We start from the raw sequence: 14,521 nt of genomic DNA on the forward strand, positions 1-14,521 counted from the left end.
AAACGCTGAGAATATTTCACAAATGTTAACATACACCATTAGTCATGACCCCAGAATTTTTATATAAACTCAGTATATTAAGTAATGACTTTAAGAAGATTACCTGCTGCATTCAAAGATAACTAACCTACAGCACTAGATTAAACTTCACTTGAGTCATCCTTCTGGTATTGATAGATAAACATGGCCATTTTCTCTGATTGTACATAAAGGAATATAGTTCCTACATGATAATGCTTGCTTTGTTATCCAACTGCCATCCTTCTAACTCAGTTCATTGCTGCTGACGGCTATATTTATAATAATCTAATATCAAGAAGAGCATACCCACCATAACTAGTTTTTTCAATGTTTTGATCTACTATTTGCAGTATGGAGTGGTGATAATCCTAATTTCAATGCAATCATGTTTTAAGGTTTGTCAGTGCATGTTTATTTTTTTATTTAAATGTATTAATCCAAAGTGACAAGTGAAGTGCTTCCCTGACCCAACCCCTCCCTGAGGTATAACAAAAACGGGCACCAGGGGCACAACTGGGCTGTCTGCGCGCACGGGTAATGGTAGGCTGACACCAAATGTCAAAGCCCAATCAAAGAGTGTGGCTCAATGGTTGTCAAGCTTAGAGTCCAATCGTTTTTCTAGAAAGTTGAGTGACGGCAGATTGACGCTATGTTTTATCCAATAATAACGGGCACCACAACTGGGCGGTTATGCGCGCGTATAGGCCGACACCAAATATTAAAGCCCAATCAAAGAGTGCGGCTCAATGATTGTCAAGATTAGAGTCCAATCGTTTTTCGAGGAAATTGAGCGATGGCAGATTGACGCTATGTTTTATCCAATGATAACAACGGGCACCACAGTCATAGCTGGGCGGTTGCGCGCGCGGGTAATGGTAGGCGGACAACACGTTTCAAAGCCCAATCAAAGAGTGTGGCTAAATGATTGTCAAGATAAGAGTCCAATCGTCTTTTGAGGAAGTTGAGACCCTATGTTTTATCCAATGAAAAGCGGGAACGTTTCGGCTGGCACTGCGCTACACCAATAGCTGAGCTTAGCTGTACAGTTCGTCCTCCTTTGTGATAATTCCGCCGTGCGCCATCTTGTACACACCCCAGCGCGAGTGGAGAAGGTTGTGGAAGTCGTTGAATTTCATATTTCTTAATATATTTACAAGCCTAATTTAATTTGATACAAACTTCATTTGAAACAGAGCACATTTGGAAATGGCTACGGGAGCAAATGCAACCCCTCTGGGGAAGCTGCACCCGAGTATTGGCGCTAAACGAGGATTTGAAGCCGGGCCCGGTGCGGGCTTAATGCCTACACCGGGGCCGCCCGTTTCCTTTCCCTCGCTCCCGAATTTTCAGCCCCCAATTCCAAACGTCTCTTTCCCGCAAGTTCACCCAGTATTTACTGCGGTGGCCGCTTTTCCCACCCCGCCACAACCACCCCAAGGAGTAGGAATTCCGTCTCAGTCAGGTAAGCCAGGCTAACTAACGTTATCTAGAGAAAGGTCTTGAGTGCAGGGCTGTATGTGCGAGGCTGGTGTTGCTGGGCTTAGCTAGCTAGCTATGTTTTAGACGCTGATAGCAAACGTTAACTAACTGATCATTGACGTTTATGCGAAACATTGTAACATTATCACCCTTGCAAGTGAAGTGAGCAAGATAAAGATAGCTAGACATGAAGTAGTAATAGTTAACGCTAGTTAGCAAACAATGCGCGGTAGTTACAAGTAACGTTACCTAGCCATCGTTAGGCTGGACACATTACATTTTTAACAATGCTATTTTGTAATAAAAACGAGTTCATTGCATCCGCGGTGGAGCCCAGTTTCATAATATTACCATATGTCCCAGCTGCCTGTCGTAGTTTTGAAGTAATCACGAAAAAAAACAGGCCTTATTTTTAGGGCATTTCCACCCTGGCATCGTCTTAGCTGTGTAACGTTAGCTAACGTTACTAATTTAACATTTAGCTAGTTGTCTGTTAATCCATTTGTAAATTCAGTGAACATGTATAAATACTCAAATTGAGAATACCCTCTTATCTCATCTGTCAGACTTCGGTCAGAAAAAAGCCAGGAAAAGGAGCCGCTGGAGTAGCGAGACACCTGACCAGAAGACGGTCATTCCTGGCATGCCCACCGTCATCCCGCCTGGACTGACTCGGGATCAGGAGAGGGCCTATATAGGTAACCATTTGTTACACTACTGTATAACATAACTGAACTGTAAACTGCACTGTACTAGTGTTTTAGATGTACAGGAAATCAGTCAAGTCAAGGGGCGTTACTGTAGTGTGTTCTTCTTTACCTGACCCTGTGGGATCCAGTTGCCGTGATTTCCTCACGTTTTGCATATTGAAATATTATGCATAGTTCCTGACATGTTTGCTAAATTTCATCAGTTAGAGTTTATTGAATCAGATAACAGGACATGTTGGGTCACTCACTGGTAGAGCTGGGAGTCTGACCAAAGTCCAGACTGGTGCATAACCACAAACTGGTTGAAATGGATCATGAACATGATTCAAGTACAGTATTTGCCAATAAATTGACAAAGCTTTGTCAAAAATTATGCATCTGAAGCTATAATTCAAAATCCTATTCCTCAGATGAAATTCAGTATTCTAATCCACTGAGTATACTAACATCCTATTCCTCAGATGAAATTCAGTATTCTAATCCACTGAGTATACTAACTTGTTGATGTGGAGTGTAAAGGAAGGCCATTGTCCTTAGACAAGGAGGTACAGTAATGTGGTTCTCCTATAGCATGCTTTTTGTGTCATTAAGGTTTGCATACCACTGGATATCCATTAGCAAATCAGAAGGGTGTTGCTGCTTGCCGTGTAATTGTTTTGGGCTGCAGGTCACTGTCCCCTTGTACTTCACCGACTGCCCTGGCATGAAAGGGTTTTACCCATGTTGTCCTTGTAACATGCAAAATGATTCCTTTATATCATACATGTGAGTTTAATGTGTGAGCAATGGCGAAAGCATCATGCTCATTTCCAGTGCATCCTTTAAAATAGGCACTCGTCTGGATGTTTTCAGGAAATTAATTTAAGAAACGGTCGGCTTGACAATAAATGCCTTTCAGCAGTAGTGTAACACCACCAAACTGGCTTGAGACACTTGTAGGGTGTGTGAATCAGGTGAGTCTACCCCTCAACAACAGTAGGGGTTATCAATGTATGTCATTGTTTATGGTTGGTACTCCTTGGTATGTAAACATTCATTTCTGCCAGGGTTGGGCGGTATCCAGATACTTATTTTTTTCTTGGTCCAGGAGGGGATTGATTGTCTGCTGTACCCTAAGAAGCTTGATCTTGCAAGCTAGCCGTTTAGTTGGCAAGCCAAATGCATAGCTGGAGCCCTGAGCTTGAGAATTTATTTGGCACATCTTGGATCCTTAACTTAGTTATTAGCAATTTCTTTCTTATTTTGTATTGTGTTGAAAGTCATGCTGTCTGTATTTCAAAATACCTCAGAATATGGCATACCGCCCAAGCCTAATTTGTGCCTGCCTTATGTTCTCACCTCTGTTTACATTGCTCATTCAAAACAAAAACTGCAGGGGGGAGTCCAAAGGGATTTGTTTGAAGCCCGTAAGATGAAATAGCAGTGAAATATCAATTCATAGGGGCTGTCTTCATCTCTGGCATCATTTCTCAATTAAAGCAGAAACTTCATAATTTAGTCATTGTTGAATCTTGTCAGGCAGGGGTGGGAGTTTTTGGCAGTTGGGGGGGGGGGGGTAAATTTGTCATGATCCCATATAGACAGAAATGTGCATGTCTTGAGTGATTTATTTTTGTTCCTTCTCATTTTACATAACAAATAACTCCTCCGCTGTAGCTCTACAGGGGTGCAGACAGTGACTCTTCAACTTTATTAATGTATATTGTGTTAGTCCTACTTGTGGATCAGGTTCCCCTTTTATGCCAAAGCCACATTCAACTACTGTCGTATGACAATCTCAAATTGAAATTATTCTTGAATCGTTTGGGGTGGGGTTTGGAATGTGGTTAATTAATGCTGGCGGGCATCAAATGGAACCCTGGTCTAATAATCCACGCTAAAATGTTGCTGTTTAAACCCTTCATCACTGGGATGACAAATGTTTCACCTGTGCATTTGTATAACATCCTGGAGCTTGTTGTTAGCTATTGACGACAGTTTACTTTCAGTTCAGTGAATTGGTTCTAGAGTTTTGCATGGTCATTTTGGTACCTCCGTTTCCCAGAAATGAAGAAGGGTTTTTACTAATGTAGAATATTTGCTGAAATTCAGAAGTAATTTAATTCCCCTTGTATTTTCATGTAAATGATTCATTATTCATTGTAGTCATGTGTTTTTGCCTCTCAAACAAATGAGACAGTGCTTGAATTTAGATTGCACTGTCTCCAGTTGAATGTTATTGTTGTAACCACATTTCTCTCCATCCTTCTTGTTTTTCTTTCCTAACCTGAATTCTTCCAGTCCAACTGCAGATCGAAGACCTGACTCGTAAACTGCGTACAGGAGACCTGGGAATCCCTGTTAACCCTGAGGACAGGTCGGGAAAAGTTTTAAACCCACGAACAGTAACATTTTCTCTACCTTCTTGTCGTTCTTTTGACGCCAAATGTTGGTCTTTGGTAAAAAATTATACATATTTCTCAGAAGATGCTTTAGGTCCTGAAGTTTAGTAGGTTTAGTAGCCACTGTAAGGATTAGTTATTATCCAGCAGTGTTAGTGCCATAATATAACATTATATGCTTCTCCTTCCAGTAGTATTTAGGGATGTCATACTTCTAGGTGCTTATAGTCACAACTTCCAGTATGACTGAAGACTAAAATTTTGCTCAGAATTACTTTTCAGTGTTACATCCCAATCTGCGGAGTTGGGTAGGTTACTTTGTAAATGTAATCCGTTAGTTACTAGTTACCTGTCCAAAACTGTAATCAGTTAGGTACCTTTTGGATTACTCAAACTCCTTAATGAGATCACTTCCCCTTAAGAAGCATTAGAAGAAGACCAAAAGGACCCATTCCTATTCCTGCTCTTTTCCGGCAATCTATCAAACACATTTGGTGTGCTGTCATAGTGGTCTCTGACCTGTGGTCAGTCTCGCTCAGGTGGAACAAACTCAAACGTGCACCTTTTTTCAATGCTGAATTGAATGTCATTGAGAATACAAAGGTGTTCAAATGTACATTTTAGTCATTTAGCAGGTGCTCTTATCCAGAGCGACTTACATTATTGCCTTAATCTTAAGACAGCTAGGTGAGACAACATATCACAATTGTAGCATGTACATTTTCCTTCAACAAAGTAGTTATCAGAAAAGTCAGTGGTAGTAGGAAAAGACAAGTGCATATATATGTGTGTGTATGATTACTTTTTTACTCCCCGGACAATTTGTTAGATGTAGATCTTCATTTATGAATTGGTAGGAATCCAAATTGGAAGGAGTAAAAAGTGGTAATTATATGACCCTCATGGCTCTGCGTTAAGGTGTGCTGTGAAGTTGCCATGGTCACCTCTGGTTTACTTGGTGTTCAAGCATTTCCAGTTTACGTTTATACCCATCTAAATGAGCCTCGTAAGAGTTTGTATCCTTATAATATTCTTATATTCCATAATTATTTTCTTATACTTAAATGGTGTCATTGTCTCCTGACAGATGGAATTATTACTATGCAGTACTTTGTGCTCTGTCAAAAGACAATTGCCCTAATATTCTGACCTCCCCTATGTATTTATTTGGACAGTGAAACTAAAATGTTTCATTTGACTTTATACTCCAGCGTTTTGGATCTGGTATTAAATGTTTTGAGGCAAAAGTACAGAATTTCACCTTTCATTTGTGGGGATTTTCATACATATCTGTTTTACTGTTTAGAAATGAATGCACTTTATGCATGTAGTCTCCCCGATTTGAAAGTGTAAAAACTGTTTTCAGGTGGGTATGGGCCTGGTTGCATAAAACATCTTAAGTGTTTACCCTATGGAATCATTTAGCCTTACCTAAGGGAATTGTTTAAGGGCGTTGCATAAAGCCCCTCAAATATTTCCTTAGGTAAGGGCATACTTAAGGGGTTTTACGGTAGTTTGAAGGCACATATGGCAGAAGGAGTATCTGGTTACCATGGAGATGGCCTGATTCACTGACTAAACATCTCAAAGAGATCACTTTCATTTTGTGAGATGGCAAAATTAAGTTTATACAGCCAAGACAGGATAACCAAATTGCTTCAGAAGATAATAAACCATGTTTCTTGTAGTTACTTTTCTTTTTTCTCAATTTGTTTATATTACTTTCTGGTGTGTCAAGCTAGCTTACAGAGTAGCTGTAGCTAACTAGCCAGCTAGCTTTGTAGCCATGGATTGTGCACCTTCCATTGTTTAGCTAAGTAGCTAGCTTGTTGACGTTTTCCTTTTGTAACCAGAGCAGATGAAATCAACATTCACCTCTACAAATGCTGTTTCCATTGATATCCATACATAATAAGGCAGTTAAGGGGCCTCGTGGACACCCTTAACTTTTGTACTTCATTTAACGGGGAAAGTCACCCTAAAATGTTTTGTCGAACTGACTTAAAGATGAGGGGAAAATTTACCTACGGTGTTTTATGCAACTGGGCCATGATATTTGTTCCACTGTAACTTTCTCACTCATCATTATTCACAATTAATTCATGAATATCCAGAATCATGGTAACATCCACCTTAATGTAGAAGTTTTCAAAAATGTATTATATTCTTATTTACAATATAAGTGACTACAAAATGACACAGTACATTATTTATCATTTAGTTCCTATTGGGCAAAACAACGTAATCTGAAACACAATCTGCGACTGCATCCAACAAGTTTGACGTGCCACAAGCTTGATGTGGTCATTGCATGCTAGGAATATGGGACCAAATACTACACTTTTGACTACTTTAATACGCTATGAGGGGAATGTAGCCAAATACTAATATGTATTTATTCAAATTGGGGGACTAGATGCATGAAGTGCCTTCATTACTAAATGGTAAAACATATGAAACATTTGATCTCTAATCCAAAATGCTAGACCAAAGAGCCAAATGTCGCTTCACTGTCCAAATAAATACGTAGGGGAGTGTTTATCACACTTACTATATATTTCCTACTGCCTTAGCTGTGACCTCTTGTTTTTATCTATCATAGGCTTATTTATGTTGACTATAATTGAGCTAATATGTCGACGTGTGCGTCGTGGTTTAGCCATTTTATGTCAACTCAGATGTTGACAATGTGTTTGAATTTTTTAGAATGCATCTTAGATTAACAGTTTCTTCAATTTAAAAGTAGTTTTGGGTCTGTACTTATGACCGAGTTAATCTATTATTGGTTTAACAGCTTATTATGATTGCTTATAATTTAGAATTTGTGATTGCATATTTCTCCTTTTGATAGTCATAGAGCTGTAAGTTAAAGTGAGGAAGTAGACCTATATCTAACATCTTAAATAGTTACCCAATGATATACAGATTGCTATATGAACAACCAACTAGGACAAGTTTAGTTTTCAGAAATGGGTTTCTTTAGAATAACCTGTTTTTGCCAGTGCTTGACCTGACTTTAATCCTAATGTGTTACCCTTTTTTCTTGGCTTGTCTCGTAGATTCAAATGGTCCAACCATTGTTAGATTCCACCTGAAACCTGACAAATGAACTTTTAACCGTTGGCTGTTTTTCCATGGTTATTAATGGGTTTTCTATAATGAAGCTTCCCAAAGTTCCGCCCAGTGGGTTTGACCGTATTCCAGTTGGAACTTTGAGGCTCTGGAGGAGAAACCCCTCTGATCCTGGCTATTCCGGAACGACACAGATCGGCTTCGACACTAGTAGTCTGCATCTATTATTCCAGCAGGAAATGTCATATTATTTTTATGTGTGAGATTGATATCTCTTTGTTGGCCACTGTCCCTGTCGTCTGTATTTTACATAGTTTCATTGTAATCTTAATCAGATATTTCCACAGCGACAACAAAAAGCTCATCGCAGGATGCTAATAATGTCACTCCAACAAATAACGGGAGTGTTTCAGGTTGTCACAGGTGGAAATTTCAAGATATAAAAAGAGAACCCTTTCCTCTATTTAGATTTTTCTACTTTTTCTCTCCTGAATTGTTCAACCAAATGTTAGCTCTCTTGTGTGTGAGCGCACTATGAAAAGGGTTAACTTCTAATCATAATTCATTTTCTCTAACCCCAAATTACCCCTCGTCACCTTAACCTTTTTCAAACGCAGAGCCTCTAACGCAGCGTAACAGGTTTTCAGGTGTTCCATCCAAGAGGAGGTATGGACCTGGCTTAAACACCCACCACCTCAGCATCCAATATGGCACCATCCGACTCCCAAACCAGCAGTTCCTTGAGGAATGCACTCTTTTTTTGTTGTTGCCATAATTCTGTCACCCACTCCTTTTTTTCTTCTATACTGAACAAAAATATAAACAACATGCAACAATTTCAAAGAGTTTACTGAGTTACAGTTCATATAAGGAAATCGTTCAATTGAAATAAATCCATGAGGCCCTAATCTATGGATTTCACATGACTGGGAATACAGATATGCATCTGTTGGTCACAGATACCTTTAAAAAAGGTAGGGGCGTGGATCAGAAAACCAGTCAGTATCTGGTGTGACCACCGTTTGCCTCATGCAGTGTGACACATCTCCTTTGCAGAGTTGATCAGGCTGTTGATTGTGGCCTGTAGAGTGTTGTCCCACTCCTCTTCAATGGCTGTTTGAAGTTGCTGGATGTTAGCGAGAACTGCAACACGCTATCGTACATGTCAGTCTAGAGCATCCCAAATGTCTGGACTGGTGAGTAAGCAGGCCATAGAAGACCTGGGACATTTCAGCTTCCAGGAATTGTGTACAGATCTTTGCAACATGGGGCTGTACATTATCATGCTGAAACATTAGGTGATGGCGGCGGATGAATGGCACAATAATGGGCCTTAGGATCTCGTCACGGTATCTCTGTGCATTCAAATTGCCATTGATAAAATGCAATTGTTCATTGTCCGTAGCTTATGCCTTGTCATAGCTTAACGCCACAGGCACCATTGGGCACTCTGTTCACAATGTTGACATCAGCAAACAGCTCGCCCACACGATGCAGAGCACGCCGTCTGCGGTTGTGAGGCCGGTTGGACATACTGCCAAATAGTCTAAAATGACGTTTGAGGTGGCTTATGGTAGAGAAATTAACATTCAATTCTTTGGCAACCGCTCAGGTGGACATTCCTGCAGTCAGATGCCAATTAGTGGCCTTGTGTTGTCTCAGCACAAGGGGCACCTGTGTAATGATTATGCTGTTTAATCAGCTTCTTGATATGCCACACTTGTCGGGTGGCTGGATTATTATATATATTTTTATTTAATTTTTTTGTGTCGATTGATTATCTTGGTAAAGGAGAAATGCTCACCAACAGGGATGTAAACAAATTTGTGTACACAACTTGAGAGAAATAAGCTTTTTGTGCATATGAAATATTTCTGTGATCTTTTATTTTCGCTCAAAACATGAGACCAACATGTTGCGTTCGTATTTTTGTTCAGTGTAGATAGATTTAGTTGATGAAGTTGTAGAGTAGTCTTTATTGCATATCACAAGTTGATATGTCCCCATTTTTCAGACGTGTATAAAATACCAGAACCCAATTGGCCAGTTAAACGCCTATTGGCAACCGAAATTTCCTTTTGAGAATGCAAAAAGTAACACCAATATTGATATCTCATAACAAGCCCTATGAGAGAACACTTTCTTTTCTCCACCAGTGACCGAAATGCTTGCTGTAACCATTGTTTCTCTTGCATTGCCTTCCCTTCACTGATAAGTGGCTTGGGGACATGACCATGCTATTATGAAGTGTTCCTTAAAATGTTTTATTTCATGGTAACATTATTTAAGGCGTAGTTAGACATAGGGAAACTTGTGTATGATTGTCAGTGGTCTTAGAGAGATTAATGTTTGTCTGTCTGTACTCTCTCCCCCTCCCCTCCCCAAGGTCTCCGTCTCCAGAGCCCATCTACAACAGCGAAGGGAAGAGGCTGAATACCAGGGAGTACCGCACACGCAAGAAGATCGAGGAGGAGCGTCACTCCCTCATCACCGATATGGTGGCACTCAACCCCGAGTTCAAGCCCCCCGCGGACTACAAGTATGTTTTCTCTATCTCCTAACATAGTCTTGTTTATTTGGATCCCCGTTAGCTGTTATTAAAGCAACGGCTGTTTACCCTCTTTGTTTCCTGCTCTTACAATTGTTTATTACTTGTTTGTTCCCTATGGTGTTGTGGTGATATCTCATTTTCCTTTATGGTTGATCTGAATTTCAGAGCTATTGCTGTAGGTCTCTGGTACTTTTCACATGGCTTCTGAGAACAGCCATGCTTTATTTTCTTCGCCTTGTTATGAATGTGTAGAGACTGGGTTATAGCCTTCACTATACTGAACATAGTTGTCCTCCACAGGCCCCCAGCTACTAGGGTCAACGACAAGGTGATGATCCCACAGGACGAGTACCCCGAGATTAACTTTGTTGGGTTGCTCATTGGGCCACGGTGAGTTATAGGCCTTTACCATGGATCTATCTAATGTTCCCATTTGTGTTGTGGGTCTATTTGGGGATTTGCCTAGAAGTCCAGTAGGTGGCGCTTTTGAGTCCTTACTGCAACACACACACTGAGTGTGTTACTTGTGTCCTTGCAGTGGCAACACCCTGAAGAACATAGAGAAGGAGTGCTGTGCCAAGATCATGATCCGTGGCAAGGGCTCGGTGAAGGAGGGCAAGGTGGGCCGTAAGGACGGTCAGATGCTGCCAGGGGAGGACGAGCCGCTGCACGCCCTGGTCACCGCCAACACCATGGAGAACGTCAAGAAGGCGGTGGAACAGGTCAGCTCACACCCCCACACCCATTATACTCACAACTCATTATCTACTACTAGCTTACCTTTCAGTGTCCATTGAGTTAGATTATACTGCTGCTATGCAGTTTTATTTTGATTTGTCCACACATACTGAGAGTGGTCCAATCTTCTCCGTAGATCCGTACCATCCTAAAGCAGGGCATCGAGACCCCCGAGGACCAGAATGACCTGAGGAAGATGCAGCTGAGGGAGCTGGCCAGACTCAACGGCACCCTGAGAGAGGACGACAACCGGTGAGCCTGCCACATTTTGACAGCAGCCATTCTGTGACGGTTGCATAATCACATGTACCCTGCCTGGCCTGGATAAATCTGCTCTCCTCTTCACTTCTCTTGGTTAAATATGAAATGCTTCGCTTTGTTCCCCACCCAGGATCCTTCGTCCGTGGCAGAGCACTGAACCCCGCAGTGTCACCAACACCACCCTCTGTACCAAGTGCGGTGGCGCAGGCCACATCTCCTCTGACTGCAAGTTCACCAGGTAACTAACCAGCTACATACTGTTGTGTAAAGGATTTCTGGTCAGAAAGCAGTCTTTTTGCTTAAACACATTGAATGAAAGATCATTTTTTGCTAGCCCAATCTTGTACTAGAGATGATGCCAGGAACCTGCCCCTTGAGGCGTTGCAGTCAGACTGTAAGTGTGGAGTCATGAGGGGTGTAGTGACATGTCTACACAGAGGACCCAGAACAGTGGCTACTTGGGGTGATTGTAGCTCTGACGGAAAATAAGGCCATTCAGGATCTTTTCCAAAAATCGATCATGTATTATAAGGACCTCTCTCCTCTCTCTAGCTCCTTTGCGGCGCCGAGGGCCGGTGAGCCTCCCCAGTCTGCCCAGGACAAGGCCCGTATGGACAAGGAGTATCTGTCCCTCATGGCTGAGCTAGGCGAGGCCCCTGTTCCTTCCTCTGGCGGGGGACACTCCAACAACCAGAACAGTGGCCACAACAGAGGCAACAACAACAACCAGCCACCACCGGTGAGTTAAATGAAGTGACTAGCACGACCTGAGCTTCCATTTTCTTAGTCTATCCATAAAAATAGGCCTTTACATTCCAAGTTAGATTCATGGATTTGAGTTTCATCAGCAGACGAGACGATAAACGATACAAGTGCCTCTCGTCTCATTCTGTGTTTGTACTGCAGAGCCGTCCTCCCTGGATGAACTCTGGCCAGTCTGAGAACAGGAACTTCAACAGCATGCACGGAGGCCACGGCGGTCATGGCAACCAACACGGCGGTCATGGCAACCAACACGGGGGTCACGGAGGTCACGGAGGCCACCACAACTTTCCACCCCCCATGTCCAACATGGGAGGGCACAACATGCCCCCCAACAATGGAATGCCACCCCCGTGGATGCAGCCCCCACCGCCCCCCATGGGCCAGGGACACGGACACCACATGGGTAGGAGGAAGACAGCCTGCTGTCGAAATGTGCCGTCTTTGTTGTTGTAGCCTGTTTCCGTTTTGTTATCCCAGTTTGTAAATTGCGTTGGTGGTGTCATGTACACACAAATGTAATAAACACAGTCTGTGCTTTGTCTTTGTAATCCAATCGGTTGTGCCATCTTGTGTCCATTCATATTTTCTCCGTTTGTCTTCAGGTCTGCTGCCACCACCCATGGGTATGATGCCACCACCACCTCCGCCCCCCAACAACCAGCCTCCCCCGCCACCCTCAGGTCCCCTGCCACCATGGCAACAGCAGGCCCCTCCACCCCCTCCCGCCAGCAGCATGGCCACTAGTGCACCACTGCCATGGCAACAGAGTAAGAACACAGGCTCTTTGTTTCTGAAGCTTTGACCAGTTAAACAGAAAAGTACAGCCAGTTTCTCACACTTTTCATGGTAGCTTTTGTAGATTTGACACATGGCTGCTTTATATAGAAAGTGTTTCATCATTCCTGTAAGATCTTAGAGGGATTTCTAATGTTGAGTAAGTGCAGCATGTTTTTCGTTATGTCCTTCTAACTAAAGTGATTTCTTCCCCAGATACCACCACGACATCCAGTCCTGGCAACCTGCCCCCCTGGCAGCAGCCCCAACAGTCCGCTGCCTCGGCCACCCAGCCCCCTCCCCCCATGGGCAACCCCTCCATGGTCCCCCCTCCACCCGGGGTGCAGCCCCCTCTCCCCCCCGGCGCACCACCTCCCCCTCCTCCCCCACCCCCCGGCTCGGCCGGCATGATGTACGCCCCTCCTCCCCCTCCGCCCATGGACCCCTCCAACTTTGTCACCATGATGGGGATGGGGGTGACGGGCATGCCCCCCTTCGGTATGCCCCCCGCACCACCACCTCCACCCCCTCAGAATTAAACACCCTCTGTATCCCCCCCAGGTTCCTCAGTCTCAACCACACAGCCCTCCCAGATTTTACCCAACACCATGGACTCGCAGCACACCACACAACCAGCTACCCAATGGACTGATACGCAGCTCTGCCCAGGGCATATAGTTTTTGTTCAGTAAAATGACATGACCTGTGCTATACTCTATTAATCACAGTCCTGGTTAACGTGCATAGAAACTCCTCAAACATGGGAGGTGGTGTGGTTGAATTTGTACATTTTCTTTACAGAATTTTTCTGTTTTTAAAAGTTGGTGTTTTTGTTGACTCTGTGTAGGCTTTCTGTGTCCATCCAACACTGTTGCTGTGCATAGAGTATATGGTATGCCTTGTATCTATTTTGCAGGGCTTACTCCCTCCATGGTTGGTTTATAACTGTCTCACCATCTCTCACACCAAATAAATCACCTCAAACAAAAGCTTTGGTTTGCTGACTGGACTGGAGCTGAAGCTTAGTAACTATTTGTTTTCATTTCCGTGATCTTTTACTGTTCTGATGATCCAGCCGGTTTAGTAGGCATGGCAGTCCAATGGACTCGAGCTTCATTCATCGTCATGTTCCATTCATTTGCTGTGGTTTCACGGCGCTGAATATTTTTGTAATTAAACCTGACGTGAAGTGTAATTTTTCAGATCTTTTGGATGTGAGAATCTCCTTCCTAATTATTTTGTCAGAAAAACGGGTCTTTTGTAATACTGTCTGATTTCATATCAATTTGTTTGCATAATTTCTAATCCCCTATAATTTTATTTAGTATTTTTTTAAACCCTGTAAGCTGTTTCTAATGAACTTTTTCCCCAGATGCAAATTAATTTAGGTCCATGAGGATGCAGCAGGGAATAGGACTTTGCATCCTAGAGTGAGTTGGCGCAAAAGATACTCTGAACTACTTCTGATTCTGATCGTATGCTTGATTGTTCTGTTAACCTCTCCCCTCCTTGCTATGATCTGTAGCTGTGTGCAGTGCTTCTATCACTTCCGCAACATCACCACGCCTTCTGTTCCCTTTTTGTTTGCTTAATGAGAAAAAATAAGAAATGATGTTATACAATTGTATTTTTACTCTATTTTTGGAAATGGTTTGTCAGCCCTGTTTTCGGTCTAGCCTGAATGAATAGTCCTTGCAATGTTGCTTGATTGTTATTAAACTGAATATCTTTAATTTTGCTGTCATTTTCTTTTTGCCTTGCAAAGTGTC

General features: G+C 42.6%; 1 protein-coding gene across 2 annotated transcripts; it reads left to right on the plus strand.

The window, feature by feature from the left end:
- The first annotated feature begins 1,039 nt into the window (after positions 1-1,039).
- Positions 1,040-14,485, plus strand: LOC139561859 (splicing factor 1-like). 2 transcript variants are annotated; one of them, XM_071379188.1, is made up of 12 exons: positions 1,040-1,483; positions 2,067-2,198; positions 4,491-4,566; positions 10,050-10,202; positions 10,515-10,604; positions 10,753-10,936; positions 11,089-11,204; positions 11,344-11,451; positions 11,766-11,952; positions 12,120-12,381; positions 12,581-12,745; positions 12,969-14,485. In XM_071379188.1, exons 1-12 carry the CDS (start codon positions 1,228-1,230, stop codon positions 13,289-13,291), a joined length of 2,052 nt encoding a protein of 683 aa, XP_071235289.1. In that variant the 5' UTR covers positions 1,040-1,227; the 3' UTR covers positions 13,292-14,485. The 2 variants fall into 2 exon arrangements, with proteins under 2 accessions (XP_071235289.1, XP_071235290.1); XM_071379189.1 differs by lacking the exons at positions 1,040-1,483; positions 4,491-4,566 and having other exon boundaries at positions 2,068-2,198.
- Positions 14,486-14,521: the final 36 nt, after the last annotated feature.

This window comes from Salvelinus alpinus, chromosome 31, assembly GCF_045679555.1.
Source record: "Salvelinus alpinus chromosome 31, SLU_Salpinus.1, whole genome shotgun sequence".
Classification (NCBI taxonomy): Eukaryota; Metazoa; Chordata; class Actinopteri; order Salmoniformes; family Salmonidae; genus Salvelinus; species Salvelinus alpinus.

What these genes read in the sequence shown, in the direction of transcription:
- LOC139561859 (XM_071379188.1), top strand. Translation starts at nt 1,228, where the DNA reads ATGGCTACGGGAGCAAATGCAACCCCTCTGGGGAAGCTGCACCCGAGT. An exon ending in AGGAATTCCGTCTCAGTCAG is followed by an intron (nt 1,484 to 2,066) that starts GTAAGCCAGGCT and finishes CTCATCTGTCAG; the next exon opens with ACTTCGGTCAGAAAAAAGCC. An exon ending in GGGACACGGACACCACATGG is followed by an intron (nt 12,382 to 12,580) that starts GTAGGAGGAAGA and finishes GTTTGTCTTCAG; the next exon opens with GTCTGCTGCCACCACCCATG.